Here is a 15,440-nt window from a genome sequence, read left to right as displayed (position 1 = left end):
CTGTGTCAGTGTGGGATGAGGCAGTGCCTTCTCGGAGGCTTTGAAATCCGATGGAAGGCATCCTTACAATCATGAAGGACTAAAGTGAAAAATACCTTCAAACCATAGCATAGAAACCCCAAACCACAACTCCCAGAATCCCCAAACGCCAACTGGCATGACTAGCGGCCTTGTTGTCTGGGAGTTTCACTCTTTGTCCCACTCTTTGCTTTAAGTGACTCTCCAAAAAGAATTTTATTTAATTGTTTTCACAAGGGGCTGTTTTCATTCTCATAAACTCACTCTAGCAACTTGTAAAGCACTTCTATTGCTGCATTCCTACATTTAGGGGTGAAGCAGTAGAAGTGCTTAACAATTTGCTAGAGTGGTTTTATAAGAATGAAAATACCCTCCTGAGAAGCTCAGTGATAACTTATTAGCTTTACTGATAAACTGAGTGGAACTTATTTCCAAGTAATCTGTGTTTAAGAAAACACTATCCTCTCATTGATTTTCAAGAAACTTAAGTGCATGCTTAAATTTCATCCACCTAAATCAAATTTGGTTCCTGCTTTGATCCTTCTTTCTTCAGATTAAGAAACTGGCTACAATTGGTAGAAGTCAGTGGAGTGTCTTTTGGAGTTGTTGTTACAACCCGGTTTTGCTAATGTTTACTCCTAAATCAAGCTTAAGACTACTTACAAATGCTTAGCTTATAGAAGTTTACTATGGGCAGATCATGATCAAGGAGTTCACAGTTTATAACTAAACTCAGCTTGGATCATCCTGTTTTTATTACTAAACTATTTCAATGCACAGTTAATAACATGAGCTGATTGTGGACTGCCTTTGAGTAAACTACAATGATCAGAGTTATATGCCTTCAAGACCTACTGATGTCAAAGAGTGAATTACTCATATTGAAGCTAAGCATTGAAAAGTGTTAATTTATCACTGACTGGTGTGTATTATAATTAGAGTTTTCAAAAAATCATGGCTCATCAAAGCACATACCTTGTTTGTAAACAAATCCTGTCATCCATTTTTATTTTATTAAAGCTGATGGAATAGATCTACCCAGAGATCTTTTGATATACTAAATTAGTAAATTAAATAAAATTGTAATATATAGATAAGACAGGATGGCCCTTGTGGTCTCTTCCAATTCTAGGATTCTAGGATTCTGTGATTCTAAGTGTATCAAGACTACTCTGGGCCATATCTAATATCCCAAAGGGGTCCACTAAGCCTCATGTTTTTAGTCCTCCCCTCCATGACTATTAAACTCAGGAGTCTTGCTAGGAGTAGTAGCAATAGTAAGTTAGACCTCTATTGTTTTCCCACCTTCTCTCCCACTCCAGGACCTTCAGCAGCTGTGCCTCAGAAAGCCCTCTTCTGTTTTCTAGCACTTAAAAAACAAGATAAGATTTAGTGTCTTCTTTTGCCTACAGGAAGCCCCCATGCACACCATTTGGAACTTCGACTTTACATTGGCCACTATCATCCCATCAAATTTTGAAGTCTCTACCACGATGCCCTAGTGAATTGTGGTACTAAAAAGTAAGGTGGAAGATGCAATAAGGGAAATGACAAAAAAAACAAAAAAAACCCAAAAACAAATCACCAGGAACAGATGATATTCAAATCAAACTGCTGAAATTCACGTTGACAGGGTCAACTATAGTGTCAACAGATATGGAAAACAAAATGATGGCCAACAGATTGGAAATGATCAATATACAGTGTCATTGTTAAAAAAAGAAGACAAAAAAGACAGCAACAACAATAGCACTAATTTCCCACACAAGCAAAATTATGCTCAAAATTCAGCAACATAGACTCCAACCGTATATGAAGAGAGAAGTTTGAGAGGTCCAAGCAGGGTTCAGGAAAGGAAGAGGCACTAGGGACCACATTGCAAAGAAAATCAGCATATGCTTTACAGATTATATCAAAGCCTTTGATTAGGTAGGCTATAGAATGTCAATAATAATAATAATAATTATTATTATTATTATTATTATTATTATTATTATTATTATTGTTTTCTCATCTCTCCCAGATGGATCGAGGTGGGATTACAACCCAACAATAACAATAAGATACAAGAATAAAACATATAGTAAAACAGTTAAAGACATGGAAGTGACACTACATCTGATAGTCCTAATGAGGAATCTGTACTCAGGCTACTGTCACAACAGAGCACAGAGAAGAGGACTGGTTCCCAGTTGGCAAAGGGGTCAGACAAGGCTGCATCTTATCACCCTACCTGTTCAACTTTTATGCAGAACATATTGTAAGAAAAGGAGGCTTGGACAAAGAAGGAGGAGGAGTGAAAATAAAAGGAATATTACAGAATACTCTGATCACCCAACATTACTTGCTGCTGTAAATGCAATCCAAAAGTATGCTGGACTACTTATTATGAACGCATGACTGTTCCTACTGTGGCATTGAAAAATACAGAATAATTCTGTACTCTGCCTGGACTCACCCACCCCACTCACCCATAAGGGCATAGCGTATCTCAGCATGCAGCTGCAGTGTGTACCAAACACAAATGCTTTGCATAGGTGCATAGAAGGAGACATTCACCCTTTTCTTTCTCCATCTCCCTTTCTCCCAAAAACTGTCTAAATTCCATGCCACAGTTAGCTTCAGGTATGTATGGAGGGTAAGGAGAAACCCTCTTTTCCCACACTGACTTTCTCTTTCTTTTCTCAGCAGTGTCAGCATATGGGCAGCATGGAAGAAGGCAGAAAAGGCAGACTAACATTTTAATTTAAAAAACAAAAACAAATTCCAACTAACCTACATCTCTTGTTCAACTCATGTTTTCATTGTGTCTCCTCCTCTTCTCCTTCGGTCTCACTCACTCCTTGTTGTTGACTAAAATAGTAAATCATAGCCCTGAAAGTAATTGCAAAAGTAGCTGGCCACCAAAATACCTACCAGTTCTTGAAGACATAACTAGAAAGAAAGAAAGACAGAAGACAGAGCTAAGGAGATAAGGTGGCAATGCACACATCCTTCTCACAACTACCGTCAGCCCCAACCAGCAAAGCCAACAGTTACAGTTCAGCAATATCTGGAAGGCCACACTTTGCCCATTGTCAGTATAAAATATTATTGGTCAGGGGAAATGATAAAGAATAGAGGGTAAACATATGTAAGTACAAAGAAGAAAAGAAAGTGGTTCAAACATTCTTCTTTGAGTTCTATGGATGCTCAAGATCCTTCTCTTTAACAATCAGTATACTTTATATGAAACATCAACCATCAGAAGCATAATGTTCAACTCTTAAAAATGTCAACTCTGTCTAATTTCTCATCTTTCAGTCAGTGCAATATCTGTGGTCAATTTGGACCACTTGAAAATGAAGAAAACTAAACATCTTGGCATACAATAGAGATATCAAAGCATTTTATTATTTGTACATATTGTATGCAGCTGTCCATGTTGTTGTCATGTGCATTCAAGACCATTTGTTTGTTGTTGTGTGCCTTCAAGTCATTTCCAATGTATGGCAACCCTAAGGGTGCCCCTATCATGGCATTTTCCTGGCAAGATTTGTTCAGAGGAGGCTTGGCATTGCCTTCAGGCTGAGAGCATGTGACTTGCCCAAGGTCACCTAGTGGGTTTCATGGTCCAGCCAGGAATAGAACCCTGGTCTGCAGAGCTGTAGTCCAGTACTCAAACCACTATGCCACACTGGCTCTCCAAGACCAAGCCAGATGCCAATGCTATCCCTGGCCTCAGCTGCTACCACCATTAGTGGTTATTTGGACATAAACCTCCCAGATTTATGAGTCCTGACCTGCAGTGCTAACTGGGCCAATGGACATGATTATCATCCTTTCAACAATGCAATTTCATGTATCTTAAAGAGATAACAAAGCTTTTCAGGAGTGAAACACCAATGAGCAGTGTTGGGAAGCCTTTGGCCCTTCAGATGTTTGGGTCTACAAAAACCATAACCCCTTGTCATCGGGCATGCTGCTTGGAAGCATTAGGAAGACCAGAGGTTTTTTTTTAACATCATGTACTTTTAGACTGTTGTACTTCAGACACGTAATGAAAAGGCATGACTCATTGGCAATGCTAGGAAAGTGGAAGGCAACAGAAAGAGATAAAGACTGAAGGCCACATTGATAGACTCATTCAGGGAAGTCATGGTATGTATTTACCAGAAGGAACTAAGCAAAGGAGTGGAGGACAGAGGGTCTTGGAGATGTCTCATCCACAGGGTCACCTGGGTCGAAATCCACTCAAGGATGGTTAACCACAAGCAAACAACAAAACATAAGAAGGTGAGAAAGTGTATATTAAGGGTAGATTTCCCACGTGATGGTCCCTTCTGGAAAAGATGAAGACTGGTTCAGTTAAGACTCCTTTGGCAGAGTTTGAAAGTAAAAGCATGGTCTCTCTTGGCCTCTCTGAGACTAGCATTGACAAAATTAAGCAGATAAGTAGTACATAAGTGACTTACCTTTGCTACATAAAGAGGTCTTGTAGCACCTTTGAGACTAACTGAAAGAAAGATGTTGGCAGTATGACCTTTTGTAGACTTAAGTCTACTTCCTCAGATTCATTACCAGCCTTCTTAACTTTACTACATTACACTGAACTATACATACAAAATGTGTACATTGCCTAGACCCTGGCTACCTAGAGAAGAGTTTCAAGTAAAGGGGAAATTCAGAAGAGCTGGCACCATCTTGTTGGGGGAGAAGGAAGAGAAAGAGGGCAGAGAGAGAGAGAAGAGGGAGTGTGGTGTAATAGTTTGGGCATTGGACTAGGACACTGGGAGACCCGGGTTTGAATCCCTGCTGGGCCATGGGCACCCCCTGGTGACCCTGGACACATCACACTCTTTCAGCCTCAGAGGATGGCAAAGGCAAATGCCCTCTGAAGAAACTTGGCAAGAAAACCCTATCATAGGGTCTTAGGGTCCTTGCCTTAGGATCACCACAAGTCAGAAATGAATTGAAGGCACTCAACAGTAACATTTCTAGAAGGTTCTCTGGTCATATGGTGTGGTTACTCGGGTACACTGATCACCATGCATTACAACTGGGTCACCATGCATTAGAACTGGATGACTGAGAAGGTGGAGTAAGTTTGAGAGAAGCCATGTAGAGTGTGAAAATATGCTGCAAACCCTTACTGTCTAAAAAGCCTCATTGCTCTAGTAGCAAATGAGGAAAGGGGGTTTAGAGAATGCTTTCTTGAGCAAGGTTTTCCAAAAGACAGGAATTAAAAAATGTATCTTTTTCTTATTTCTGCCACCTCTTCTCCAGCCAAAACCTTCCCAGCCCTCTATAAGTCCTGAATAGCCCTACAAAATGCCTGATCCAATCTGCCTAAGGCAGGGATGGATGCCCATGGACCTCCACACGTTGCACTATAAAGTCTATCACTCTTGCCCATCGTCCATGATAGTTAATGGGAGTCAGAGTGCAGCACTACAGGATATTCCCCTGTGCTACAGTTGTCATCAGAAGAAGTCTTCTTGTGCCCTGAGGATAAGCTGTAACCATGTTTACTCTTGAAGGTATAGATTTTAAGCAACTTGCTGGCACTTTGCTGCTACTCCTCTGCCCACAGTATAACTCACAGGTCTTGAAAAACCCAGAGGTTACAAGCCTCAAGGCTACATAACATACCTCCCAGTAGAAAGAGCTGGGCTGGCGAGCCTTTTATTTTGCAAGAACTATGGCACATGCTCACTTTTCAACAGAGCCATTCTTTCCTTTAAAAAAGCAAAGGCCAGTCCACTTTTTGCCAGATAGCATTTATTTAAATAAATATAAATACAACTCTGATTTTTTTTTTTAAATTCACAAGCGAGAAAACCCGAACCACTTTCAAGAGAGAGTTGCCTTTCCTCCTCCACCCCACAAAAATTTTTATACAAGGATCTGTACAAAAAAAGGAAAGCCTGGGCAATGAATGGTGTCTTCCACAAAGATTGCCCCACCAACTTGTCCTGTAAAAATAATTTGAGAGCCTTCTTTAGAGCGAAAGATGGGATTAGAGCCATTGGTTCTCAACCTTCTAGATTTTTTGGGACTTCAACTCTCAGAATCCCTGAACAACGAGTAGATTGACTGGGACTTCTGGGAATTGACATCCAAAAACATCTGGAGGCCTAAAGGTTGAGAACCACTGGATGAGAGGCTGCAACTACACTGCAGAATGGATGCTGTTTGACGCCGCTTTAACTGCAGTGGCTCAGCGCTGAGCTCTGGTGCAACAACACACTACAATTCCCAGAATTCCATAGCAATGAGCCATGGTATTTAATCATCCCGGGTTATTTCCGTGGTGTGGATGCCGCCAATTCGCGTCCAAACCGTGCCTAGCACCAGGGAGTTTGGCAAGATGCTTGTCTGCAGTCCAGCAAAGGCGATCCAGCCCTCTAGGTCCAAGGAGACCCCCTCCTTTTCACAAGGGGGACCCCTCTTTGTCTTCGTTGCCCGAAGCCGGCGAGAGGGAGTCCTCGTCCTCGGAGCGGGAGTAGCGTCCCGCGTTGGCTCCGGTGCAGCTGCACCCTCCGTGGCTGTTCCTCTGGGTGCCTTTGCCTTCCTTCTTGTGCTTCACCCTCCGGTTCTGGAACCAGATCTTCACCTGCTTCTCCGAGAGGTTGAGGTACGTGGCGATCTCGATCCTCCGGAGCCGGGAGAGGTACATGTTGGAGGAGAACTCCCGCTCCAGCTCCAGCAGCTGAGTGCTGGTGAAGGCCGTCCGCATCCGCTTCCCGTTCTGCAGCTGCACCGGACCCTCCGCACCGCCTGCAGGGCAAGGGGACAGAAGGGTTACAAAAGCCGGGTACAAATGCCACTTTCGCCAGGCATGCCAAGTTTGGAAAAGTTTGCTCTGGCCAAAAATGCCCCATGAAGACGGGAGACGCAACTTTAGACACTTTGTCGGGATATTGAGACTGCATCCAGACTGGAGAAATAACCCGGTTTGGCACCGTTTTTGGCTCAAGGCTATGACATTCTGGGGGTTGGAGTTTGTGGTGGGCCCAGAATGTCATAGCCTTGAGCCAAACAAAAAGTTAAAGCAGTGCCAAACCGGGTTATTTCTCCAGTCTGGATGCAGCCATAGCAACTTCGCATGCTAAGACCTTCTAGGAATATATATGCATGTCTGGGGTAGTTTTATTGCTTACTAACAGCTTACTAAGAACACACCTGACCATTTGTCCCTTGTTGGGAGAATCTCTCTTCCCTCTTTGTTCTTGTCATAGAATCATTGAATCAAATGAATCTGAGGAAGCCGGCTTAAGTTTATGAAAGCTCATGCTGCCAACCTCTTTCTTTCAATTAGAATCATCGAATCATAGAATCATAGAGTTGGAAGAGACCTGAAGGACCATCCAGTCCAGCCCCATTCTGCCATGCAGGAACTCTCAATCAAAGCTTAAATATTTAACCTTTTTCAAGGAGGAAAGGCTGGTTCTCTTTCTCCATGTGCTTGGGTGAGATCTAAACTTTTTACGCTTGGAGATACTGCTGTGGATCATTGGTGAGTGGAGCCAGAACCCTAATTTTGTTGTGGGAATTCAAATCCTGGTCTTCCAGAGTCCTAGTCCAGCCCTGAAATCAGTACATCATACTAGCACCACACAGCCCTATGAACCAGGGAATTTACACAGGCGCAAGTTGCTAAAAGGATGCCATCTTACATTGGTTTACAGCTCCCAGAATCCCCCACCCAGCATGGTCACTTGGCAAAGAGGTCTTTGCTCAGACAGGAAAGGCAGAAACTTTAGGAAAATCCTGCCTATTCAGGCCAAAGGTCTATGCGCAGTGCTGGATTTATGCGCAAGCTAAGTAAGCTGGAGCTCAGACCTTCAGAGTGTGTGAGGTTTCTAAATTAAGAGTGAAAACACAAATCAAAAAGAAATGCCCTGTTAAAATAATATACGTTTATGGCCCTGCTGTGAGACCTGTTAAATTTGGGATCATTTAAGGCCTCAGTCTATCTACATCTGGCCCTGACAGAGTCCATCACAGGGTGACATGATAACTGCAAAGGAGGACAAGGCAGCACAGAATGTAGGACAGTCAATAAAAATATAGAGCATTCCAAAATAAAAGCTCATAACACCTCATGCTTCTTAGTCATGTTCAAAAAGGAGGACATTTTGGAATTCCTCCTGGACTGAAGGCTGAAATGGAGGACATGTCCTGGAAAAAGAGGACATCCTAGTCACCCTGGTCCAGCATCAGAGCAGCCAGAGAGCAGGAAGCCCACAAGGCATGAGGGCAATCACTCTCTCTTCTTATCACATCCCATCACTTGATATTTAGAGAGAGGCTTTCCCTGAACATGGAGGCTCCACATGACCATCAGGACTAGTTGACAGCTGCAGGCTCACCTCCATTGGGATGGATTATCTAAACCCCCTTCCCACACCATCTGAACTACTGATCATGGCCAAACCTCCAGGTAGCAAATCCAATACATTCATTCCTCATCATGCAAAGTTTGCCTTTGTTCCAATTCCACTGACCATCTGAGGATTTTCTTGAGTTACAATATTCTACTAAAAGCAGAAGGGGGTAAAGGACACCTTCTCCAGCTAGGTAAAAGTGATCCTAATTTATTTCAGCATCTAACACAGCAAACATGGGTGCCCACAGGTTCTGATACAGTGAAGATTTCAGTTCTTATAAATGAAGATCTCTATGAGATGCCAACACTTGCATTCCCTGCTGTTGGCCCAATAATATATATTTTTGTCCAAAGAGAAATGCCAAAGGTTGGTGTAAGCCACACTTCTCAGCATGGAAGCCCTCCCCTCTCAATCCCTCTAAAAATAGTAAAACTAGTTGGAGAAATAGTTTTGTTGTTGTTCTCCACCCTCAACCCATGAGACATCTCCAAGACTCCCTATGCTCCAGTGCTCTGCTCAGGGCCTGCAAATTCTTACTCATGACCTTAATAGAGTCCATCCATCTAGGATGTGGCTTTCCTCACTTTCTGCTTCCTTCTACCTTTCCGAGCATTATTGTTTTTTACCAGTGAGACTTGCCTCCTCATGATGTGGCCAATTATACTAATTCTCTTCCTATCTGCTTTCTTAACTCTCCAGCTCTCTCACATCCATACATGGCAATAGGGAATACAAAGGGTGGTATGATCCTAACTTTTGTGCTCAGTTGTACATCTTTACATTTCAGGATATTTTCTAGTTCTCTCATAGCTGCCCTCCCCATTTTGTGATCATAGAATCATAGAATCGTAGAGTTGGAAGAGACCACAAGGGCCATCCAGTCCAACCCCATTCTGCCATGCAGGAAATCTCAATCGAAGCATCATCAAAGCATGATTTCTTGACTGCAGTCCCCACTCTGATCAATATTTTGACCCCAAGTACGAAAATTTTTTTACTGTTTTCATCTCCTCATTGCCTCGGTTGAATCTGTATAAACTTTTTTGTGGTCATTATTTATGTTCAGCAATAAGCCTGCCTTTGCACTTTCCTCCTTGATCTTCCTCAGCAGTTATTCCAAATCTGTGGTGTTTTCAGCTAGTCGTATGGTGTCGCCTCCTAGGGACACAGAAATCTTCCTTAAACTGAGTCAACCATTGGCCCCTCTAACCCTGGTCCGGAACATACTACAGAAGCTGCGCTAAATTAGGGCAAAGGGGGGTGGGGAGGTTCACCCCCAGCCTTCAAATTCATTCTCTGCCGCCCCTCAGCTCCCATCTATGGATGATGAAAGAAGAGGCTCGGTAAAAGCAGGCGATCGGGGCCCTCACTCCTGAATTTGGGGGTGGAAGAGAGTTGAGGTCCCCATCTTAACTCTCTCCAAGATCGCAATCCCAAAGCAGAATGTATGTGGAGTTGTTAGGACCAGAGCTGATCGGATCACAGGAGAAAGTCGCAACATTACTCTAGAGATTTATGAACCTCTACTGGATCGCGACATTTCAAGGGACCTGACACAGCCCCATGTGGGTCACCTCAGAGTCCAGGGCTTGGGAGATCAGGCTCACTTTGAACGCAAGCTCCTCGAGGCTCCCAGAATCCCCCAACACACATCAGGACGGAACCTGGGACGTTCCCTTTAGAAACCCGACTCCAATCCTCCTCCAGCCAGGAGGGCTACAAGTTAGGAAAAGCTTTGGGTTTCTGGTCTCCAAGTCTTCAACAACAACACCCCCCCCCCCCTAATAATATATAATATTAAGCTTTATTATATAGCACTGTAAATTTACACAGCACTGTACATACAACATTTTTATAAGACGGTTTTTTAACAAAGGCCCTCGGTTTGACACCGTTTCACTGCAGGGCTCCAAGCTATGGAATCCTGGGAAGCGTAGTTTGCTCGGCACCAGAGCAGAGCCAGGCTGTACATTCCTACAATTATGAGTTTGGGTTTGTTTCTACAAGGGAGGGGAATAGTCTTTTTGGACTACAACTCCCATAACCTACCGGAAACCAGCATTGATGTCGCAACCGACTACACTTCGCAGAATTCTATCGCCTGGAGCCCTGACAGTCCGAGTGGTCACAGACCGAATGAGTGGAGTTGACATTTCCTACACTTCCCAGAATCCCATCGCCTGGAGCCCTGGCAATGAAAGTGGGGTCAAACTGAGTTAGTGGTGTTTAAACTCGCCGCACTTCCTGGATTTCCTTATCCTGGAACCTGGCAGTGAAAGTGGGGTCAAAACAGATCAGTGGTGTCTATGCTTCCTACACTTCCCGGATTTCCTTAGCCCTGGAGCCTTGGCAGTGAAAGTGGTGTCCAACCGGGTTAGAGATGTCTACACTTCCTACATTTCTCAGAATTCCGTTACCTGGAGCCCTGGCAGTGAAAGCGGTGTGACGCCGGATTCTTCCTCCAGAGCGGAGGCATCCTTAGCTGGATCGTTTCCCTCCCTGCCTCCCAACCTGCCTCCCCAAAAGGTACCCCGAAGGGAGCGTGCGGGGGTCCTACCGATGCCGAGGCAGTGGAATCGCCGGGGGTCGCTCAGGCTGTAGGCGGCGGCGGTGCAGACAGGTGGGTGGCCCAGGACGGCGGCGGTGGCTGCGGAGACCCCTGAGCTGGGCGGCTGGGGCTGGGGCTGCTGCTGCTGCGAGGAAGGCTGCTGGGGCGCCTGGCTCATCCGGGGGCAAAAGGACCCATCTCCTCCTCCTCCTCCTCCTCCGGGCGCAGGGCTGGGGGAGAAGTGGGGTTGCTGGCCCTTGAGGAGTGGGATGGCGCTGCCTCCTCCTCCAGGCCGGACCGAGGAGGAGGAAGAGGAAGAGGAAGCTGCGGCGGCGGCCGCAGCGTGCAGGTGAGAGGTGACACAGAGCGGGCAGACGCAGAAGGTGCCACTCTTGCGTGATGCCAGGCAAGCCGGGCCCCCGGGGCCCCCGCCGCCGCCTCCTCCGGCCCCAGTGGCCATGGACATGACCAGCGGCGCCGGCATCCCTAGAGGGATCAGGAAGTCCTGGGGCCCGGGGAGAGGATGGTGGTGGGGATGATGGGGGTGGGGATGGGGATGATGATGGTGGGGATGATGGGAGTGGTGGTCCGACAAGGCCGAGGAGGGCGAGGAAGAGGAAGGCGCCGGCCGCCCCGAGTCCTTGATGATGAGCGAATCCACATAGAAGGAGCGCGACATGGCTGAACCGCCTCCTTCCTTCCTTCCTTCCTTCCTTCCTTCCTTTTCTCCTCCTCCTTCCCCTCTTCTCTTCCTTCTCCTCCTTACTCTTCTTCTGCTTCTCCTCTTCCTTCTGCTTCTTCTTCCTTTTCTTTCTCCTTCTTCCTCCTCTTCTTTTCCTTCTCCTCCTTCCTGTTCTTCTGCTTCTTCTCCCTCCTCGTCTTCCTCTTTTCCTTCTCTTTACTCTCCTTCTCCTCCACCCTATTCTTCTGCTCCTTCTTCCTCTTCCTCTCCTCCTCCTCCCCTTCCTTCCTTCCTTCCTTCCTTCCTTCCTTCCTCTTCCTCTTCTCTTCCTCCTCCTCCTCTTTCCTTTTCCTCTTCTCCCCCTGTGATCTCTCTCCCGGGAGGGTCCTCCTGGGGCCAAATCCTCCTGCCAAAGCCCCCGGGCGAGTCCGAAAGGGGTTCTTATGTCGGAGAGACGAACAAAGGGGGCTCCGCAGAGGGCTGGTCTTCCAAACCAACGCTCCCCCTCTTTCTCTCCCCCCTTCCCTCTCTCTCGACCTCCCCTGGATCCTTAATGCCCCCCTCCCCAGCTGGCCTCCTACTCCGGGTCTGTGGGGATTTATAGTAACTCTTTTCTAACCCGTGATGCCAAGGTCTAAAGCTCCTCTCGGGCTTCTTATTGGGGAACCCTTTCAGGGGATGATGCTCCTTCTCCCGCCCAGCCTCCCACCCAGGAGGGAAGGAACAAAACAGAGTAAGGGGTGGTGGAGGAACGACGTGGGGGTCTTTTATGCGTTTCCCCGGGACAACCAGTAGCAGCAGAAGCCTTTTTCCCTCCTATTTCTCCCTCCCCAAAAAAGCCGCACCTGCCCCAGGCTAGGAGCCACTTCCAGCCGCAGCATCTTCTTGGAGCCAACTTTGCTCTCCTTTGCGCATCCTTCTTCGCCCCTTCTCGGACCCAGCTTTGTGCCTCGGTTCCCAGGGCTGGTGCCCAGTTTTTTCCCTCCTTGCCTCGGGTTCCTGGCTGTTTCCCTTCCCTTTTAGCCTTCTCCTCACGGCGTCCGACCAAGCGGCTGCTTCTCTTGGGCTAAAACTTCCAGGAAGGCGCGCACAATGTTAAGCTGTTGACACCCAAAAAAGGACCAAAAAGACCTCAGTGCAATAAAGATCAAGTCGTCAAAACGTCTTGTAAAGAGCGACAATAACTTTCTGGTCTTGCATGGCACATTTTAGTGCAAATATTAATATTCAGTGGGTTCAAAGGCTTTCATGGCCAGCATTCATAGCTTTTGGGTGAGTTATTCGGGTTATGTAGCCATGTTCTAAAAGAGTTAAGAGTCCAAGGTTTAAACTACTACACCACACTGGCTCTTAAGGATTTCCATAGAAGACTTACAAGCACACAACAACAATAAATATAAGGCCAGCCTGTGTCCAAGCCTCTGTCGGCGCATCTCTAAACCCTTTTTCTTCAACGGTGGAGGAGGAGGAGAGATGTCCCGTTATGTAGAAACTATGCTTATAAAAGCTGGTTTCTAGATTTCATCTCTTCAAATACCCAAGCTAGTTTGGCCTCTGGCGGATTGTGGGAATTGTAGTCCAAAAAGAACACTCTATTCCCCGCAATTGGATTTCTGGGATAAGAGATGGATTTAGGTCCAAAGACTACCTGCTTTCATCATTGTATTTCTCTTTTAAGGCATTTTGAAAACAGATTCAAAAGCGGTCCTGCCTTTAGCTTGTATTCCACGATGTTGTTGATTTGGGAACCTATAGTTGAAGCACTATAAAACCATCTCCCTGGAAAACAATAGCAGGGACCTTAGATCCAAAACAAGGCAAAGTAAATCACACCTGCTCACTCCCAATAGGCATCCTTAAACTCAGGGGAAGTTTATTTCTTAAATGAACCCTTGGGATCATCTTATAGATTGGGAATTAGTATAGCCTAGTGGTTTCAGTACTGGACTAGGGCTCCGGGAGACCAGGGTTGGAAACCTGGCTTAGTCACAGAAACTTATAAGTGACCTTGGTCAAGTCACACTCTCTCAGCCTCAGATGAAAGCAATGGCAAAACCCTTCTGAACAAATCTTGTCCTGAAAACCGTATGCGAGGGTTGCCATAAGTCGGAGGGGAGTTGAAGGCATACAACAACAATAGAAAAATAGAAGTATTCTCCTATTCTAAGCATTCAGAAGTAAATGCGACTTTTGTCTGATAGTCCAGGTCTAAACTCAGTGAGCAGCAAGGAATTGGATTGTGCTGAAGCCTATTTATCTGGAGCTAGGTTTTACTGAAACAGAAGTCCATCTTAACACCATCTTAGCACCATCTCAAACTTTACTTTTACTTAAACCTTCGAGAAGTGTGTCTAGGGTCCAAAACACACTGCAGAAATAATCCAGTTGGAGACAGCTTTAAAAATAAAATTTATTATTATTGCTGTTGTTGTTGTTGTTATTTAACTGCTGTGTCTCATTGCTAGGAAATTCTGGGTACTGTAGTTTTGCGAGATATTTAGCCTTCGCTGTCAGAGAACTCTGGCACCACGACAAACTACTATTCCTAAAAGGCCCTAGCACTGAGCCAGGACAGTTAAAGCGGTCTCAAAGTGGATTATTTCAGCAGTTCGGATGCAGCTCAAGTCTCATAAAGAAGGAAGTAGATAGTATACATCTTTATTGAATAAGTCTCTAGACCATTTCATACTATACATAAAGAAGGAGGTAATATGGAGGATGATAGAACTCTAGATTTTATATATACAGGGCAATGGTTGTTAAAGTGAACTGGGCCTAGACATGTCCTCCATTTCAGCCTTCTGTCCAGGAGGAATTTCCAAATGTCCTCCATTTCAAAATGCTCCGTAACTCCAGACCCCAGGATCTCATTGCATGGAGCCCTGACAGTCCGAGCGGTGTCAAGCCGGATTAATTCTGCAGTGTGGAGGCAGCCTCCGAAACCTTAATGCGAAGAGAAAACGCAAGTCGGAAGGGGGCTTTGATCTCCCCCCCAAGTCTGCCGAGGCGAAGAGGCCGAAGGGAAATGGGCTCAATGGCGCAAAAGGCGCAAGGCGGCCATGCCTGAGCATTTCAGATCGCATTAGGAGAGGCACTTCGCGGCATATTACCCGATTTCCCAATGACCTGCTTTATGGGAGTTTAAGCAGCGGCTTAAGGGAAGCGTTTAATGGAGGCGAGGATCGTGGCAGGCAGAAAAATGGGGCTCTTTGCTCCCTCCATCTAGTTTCCACCTGATTTGGGCCTTGGAGCTCAGAGAACCATGAATGAAGCTCAAACAGAGCGAGAGGGCATCACAAGAAGGCGGCCATCCCGGCACAGTTAAGAGTAAGCTCCCTCATAGGCTACCAGGGCTGCATCCGGACTGGAGAAATAACCCGATTTGGCACCGCTTTAACTCTATCTGGCCCAGGAATCCTACAACAAACTCCAACTCCCAGAATGCCATAGCCTTGAGCCAGATAGAGTTAAAGCGGTGCCAAACCGGGTTATTTCTCCAGTCTGGATGCAGCCCTGTAGTTTCCACCATCCTTTGGCCCTCCAGATGTTTTGAACACCGGTTCCCAGAAGCCCCAGCCAGCGTTTGACTGGCTATCCCAAGGTTCCTGAAAGTTGTGCCTGAAAGTCGCATCCTTGCCACGGTTGCCAGAAGGATATTCGCTTTATTTGGAGTTGAAGCGCTTGACGAACCTCCAGGGATTCTGGGAAGTCCAAAACATTTGGAGGAGCAAAGTTTGGGAAACACTGGACCACACAGAAGCAGGGAAGAAGGAGTGGAGAGAAAAACAAGGGATGGTCTCCATATCATTTAGCTGAGAAC

The 15,440-nt window shown here is 45.8% G+C and overlaps 1 protein-coding gene across 1 annotated transcript; it reads right to left on the bottom strand.

The window, feature by feature from the left end:
* Window positions 1–6,220: 6,220 nt before the first annotated feature.
* GSX2 (GS homeobox 2) lies at window positions 6,221–11,644 on the bottom strand. The gene is made up of 2 exons (XM_042467556.1): window positions 10,948–11,644; window positions 6,221–6,777 (listed from the first exon to the last, which is right to left on the bottom strand). Exons 1-2 carry the CDS (start codon window positions 11,615–11,617, stop codon window positions 6,431–6,433), a joined length of 1,017 nt encoding a protein of 338 aa, XP_042323490.1. The 5' UTR covers window positions 11,618–11,644; the 3' UTR covers window positions 6,221–6,430.
* Window positions 11,645–15,440: the final 3,796 nt, after the last annotated feature.

The sequence above is a fragment of the Sceloporus undulatus genome, chromosome 5 (assembly GCF_019175285.1).
Source record: "Sceloporus undulatus isolate JIND9_A2432 ecotype Alabama chromosome 5, SceUnd_v1.1, whole genome shotgun sequence".
In the NCBI taxonomy this organism is placed as follows: Eukaryota; Metazoa; Chordata; class Lepidosauria; order Squamata; family Phrynosomatidae; genus Sceloporus; species Sceloporus undulatus.
Note: the sequence above shows the minus strand (reverse complement) of the source record. Positions and strands in the feature narration are given on the sequence as shown.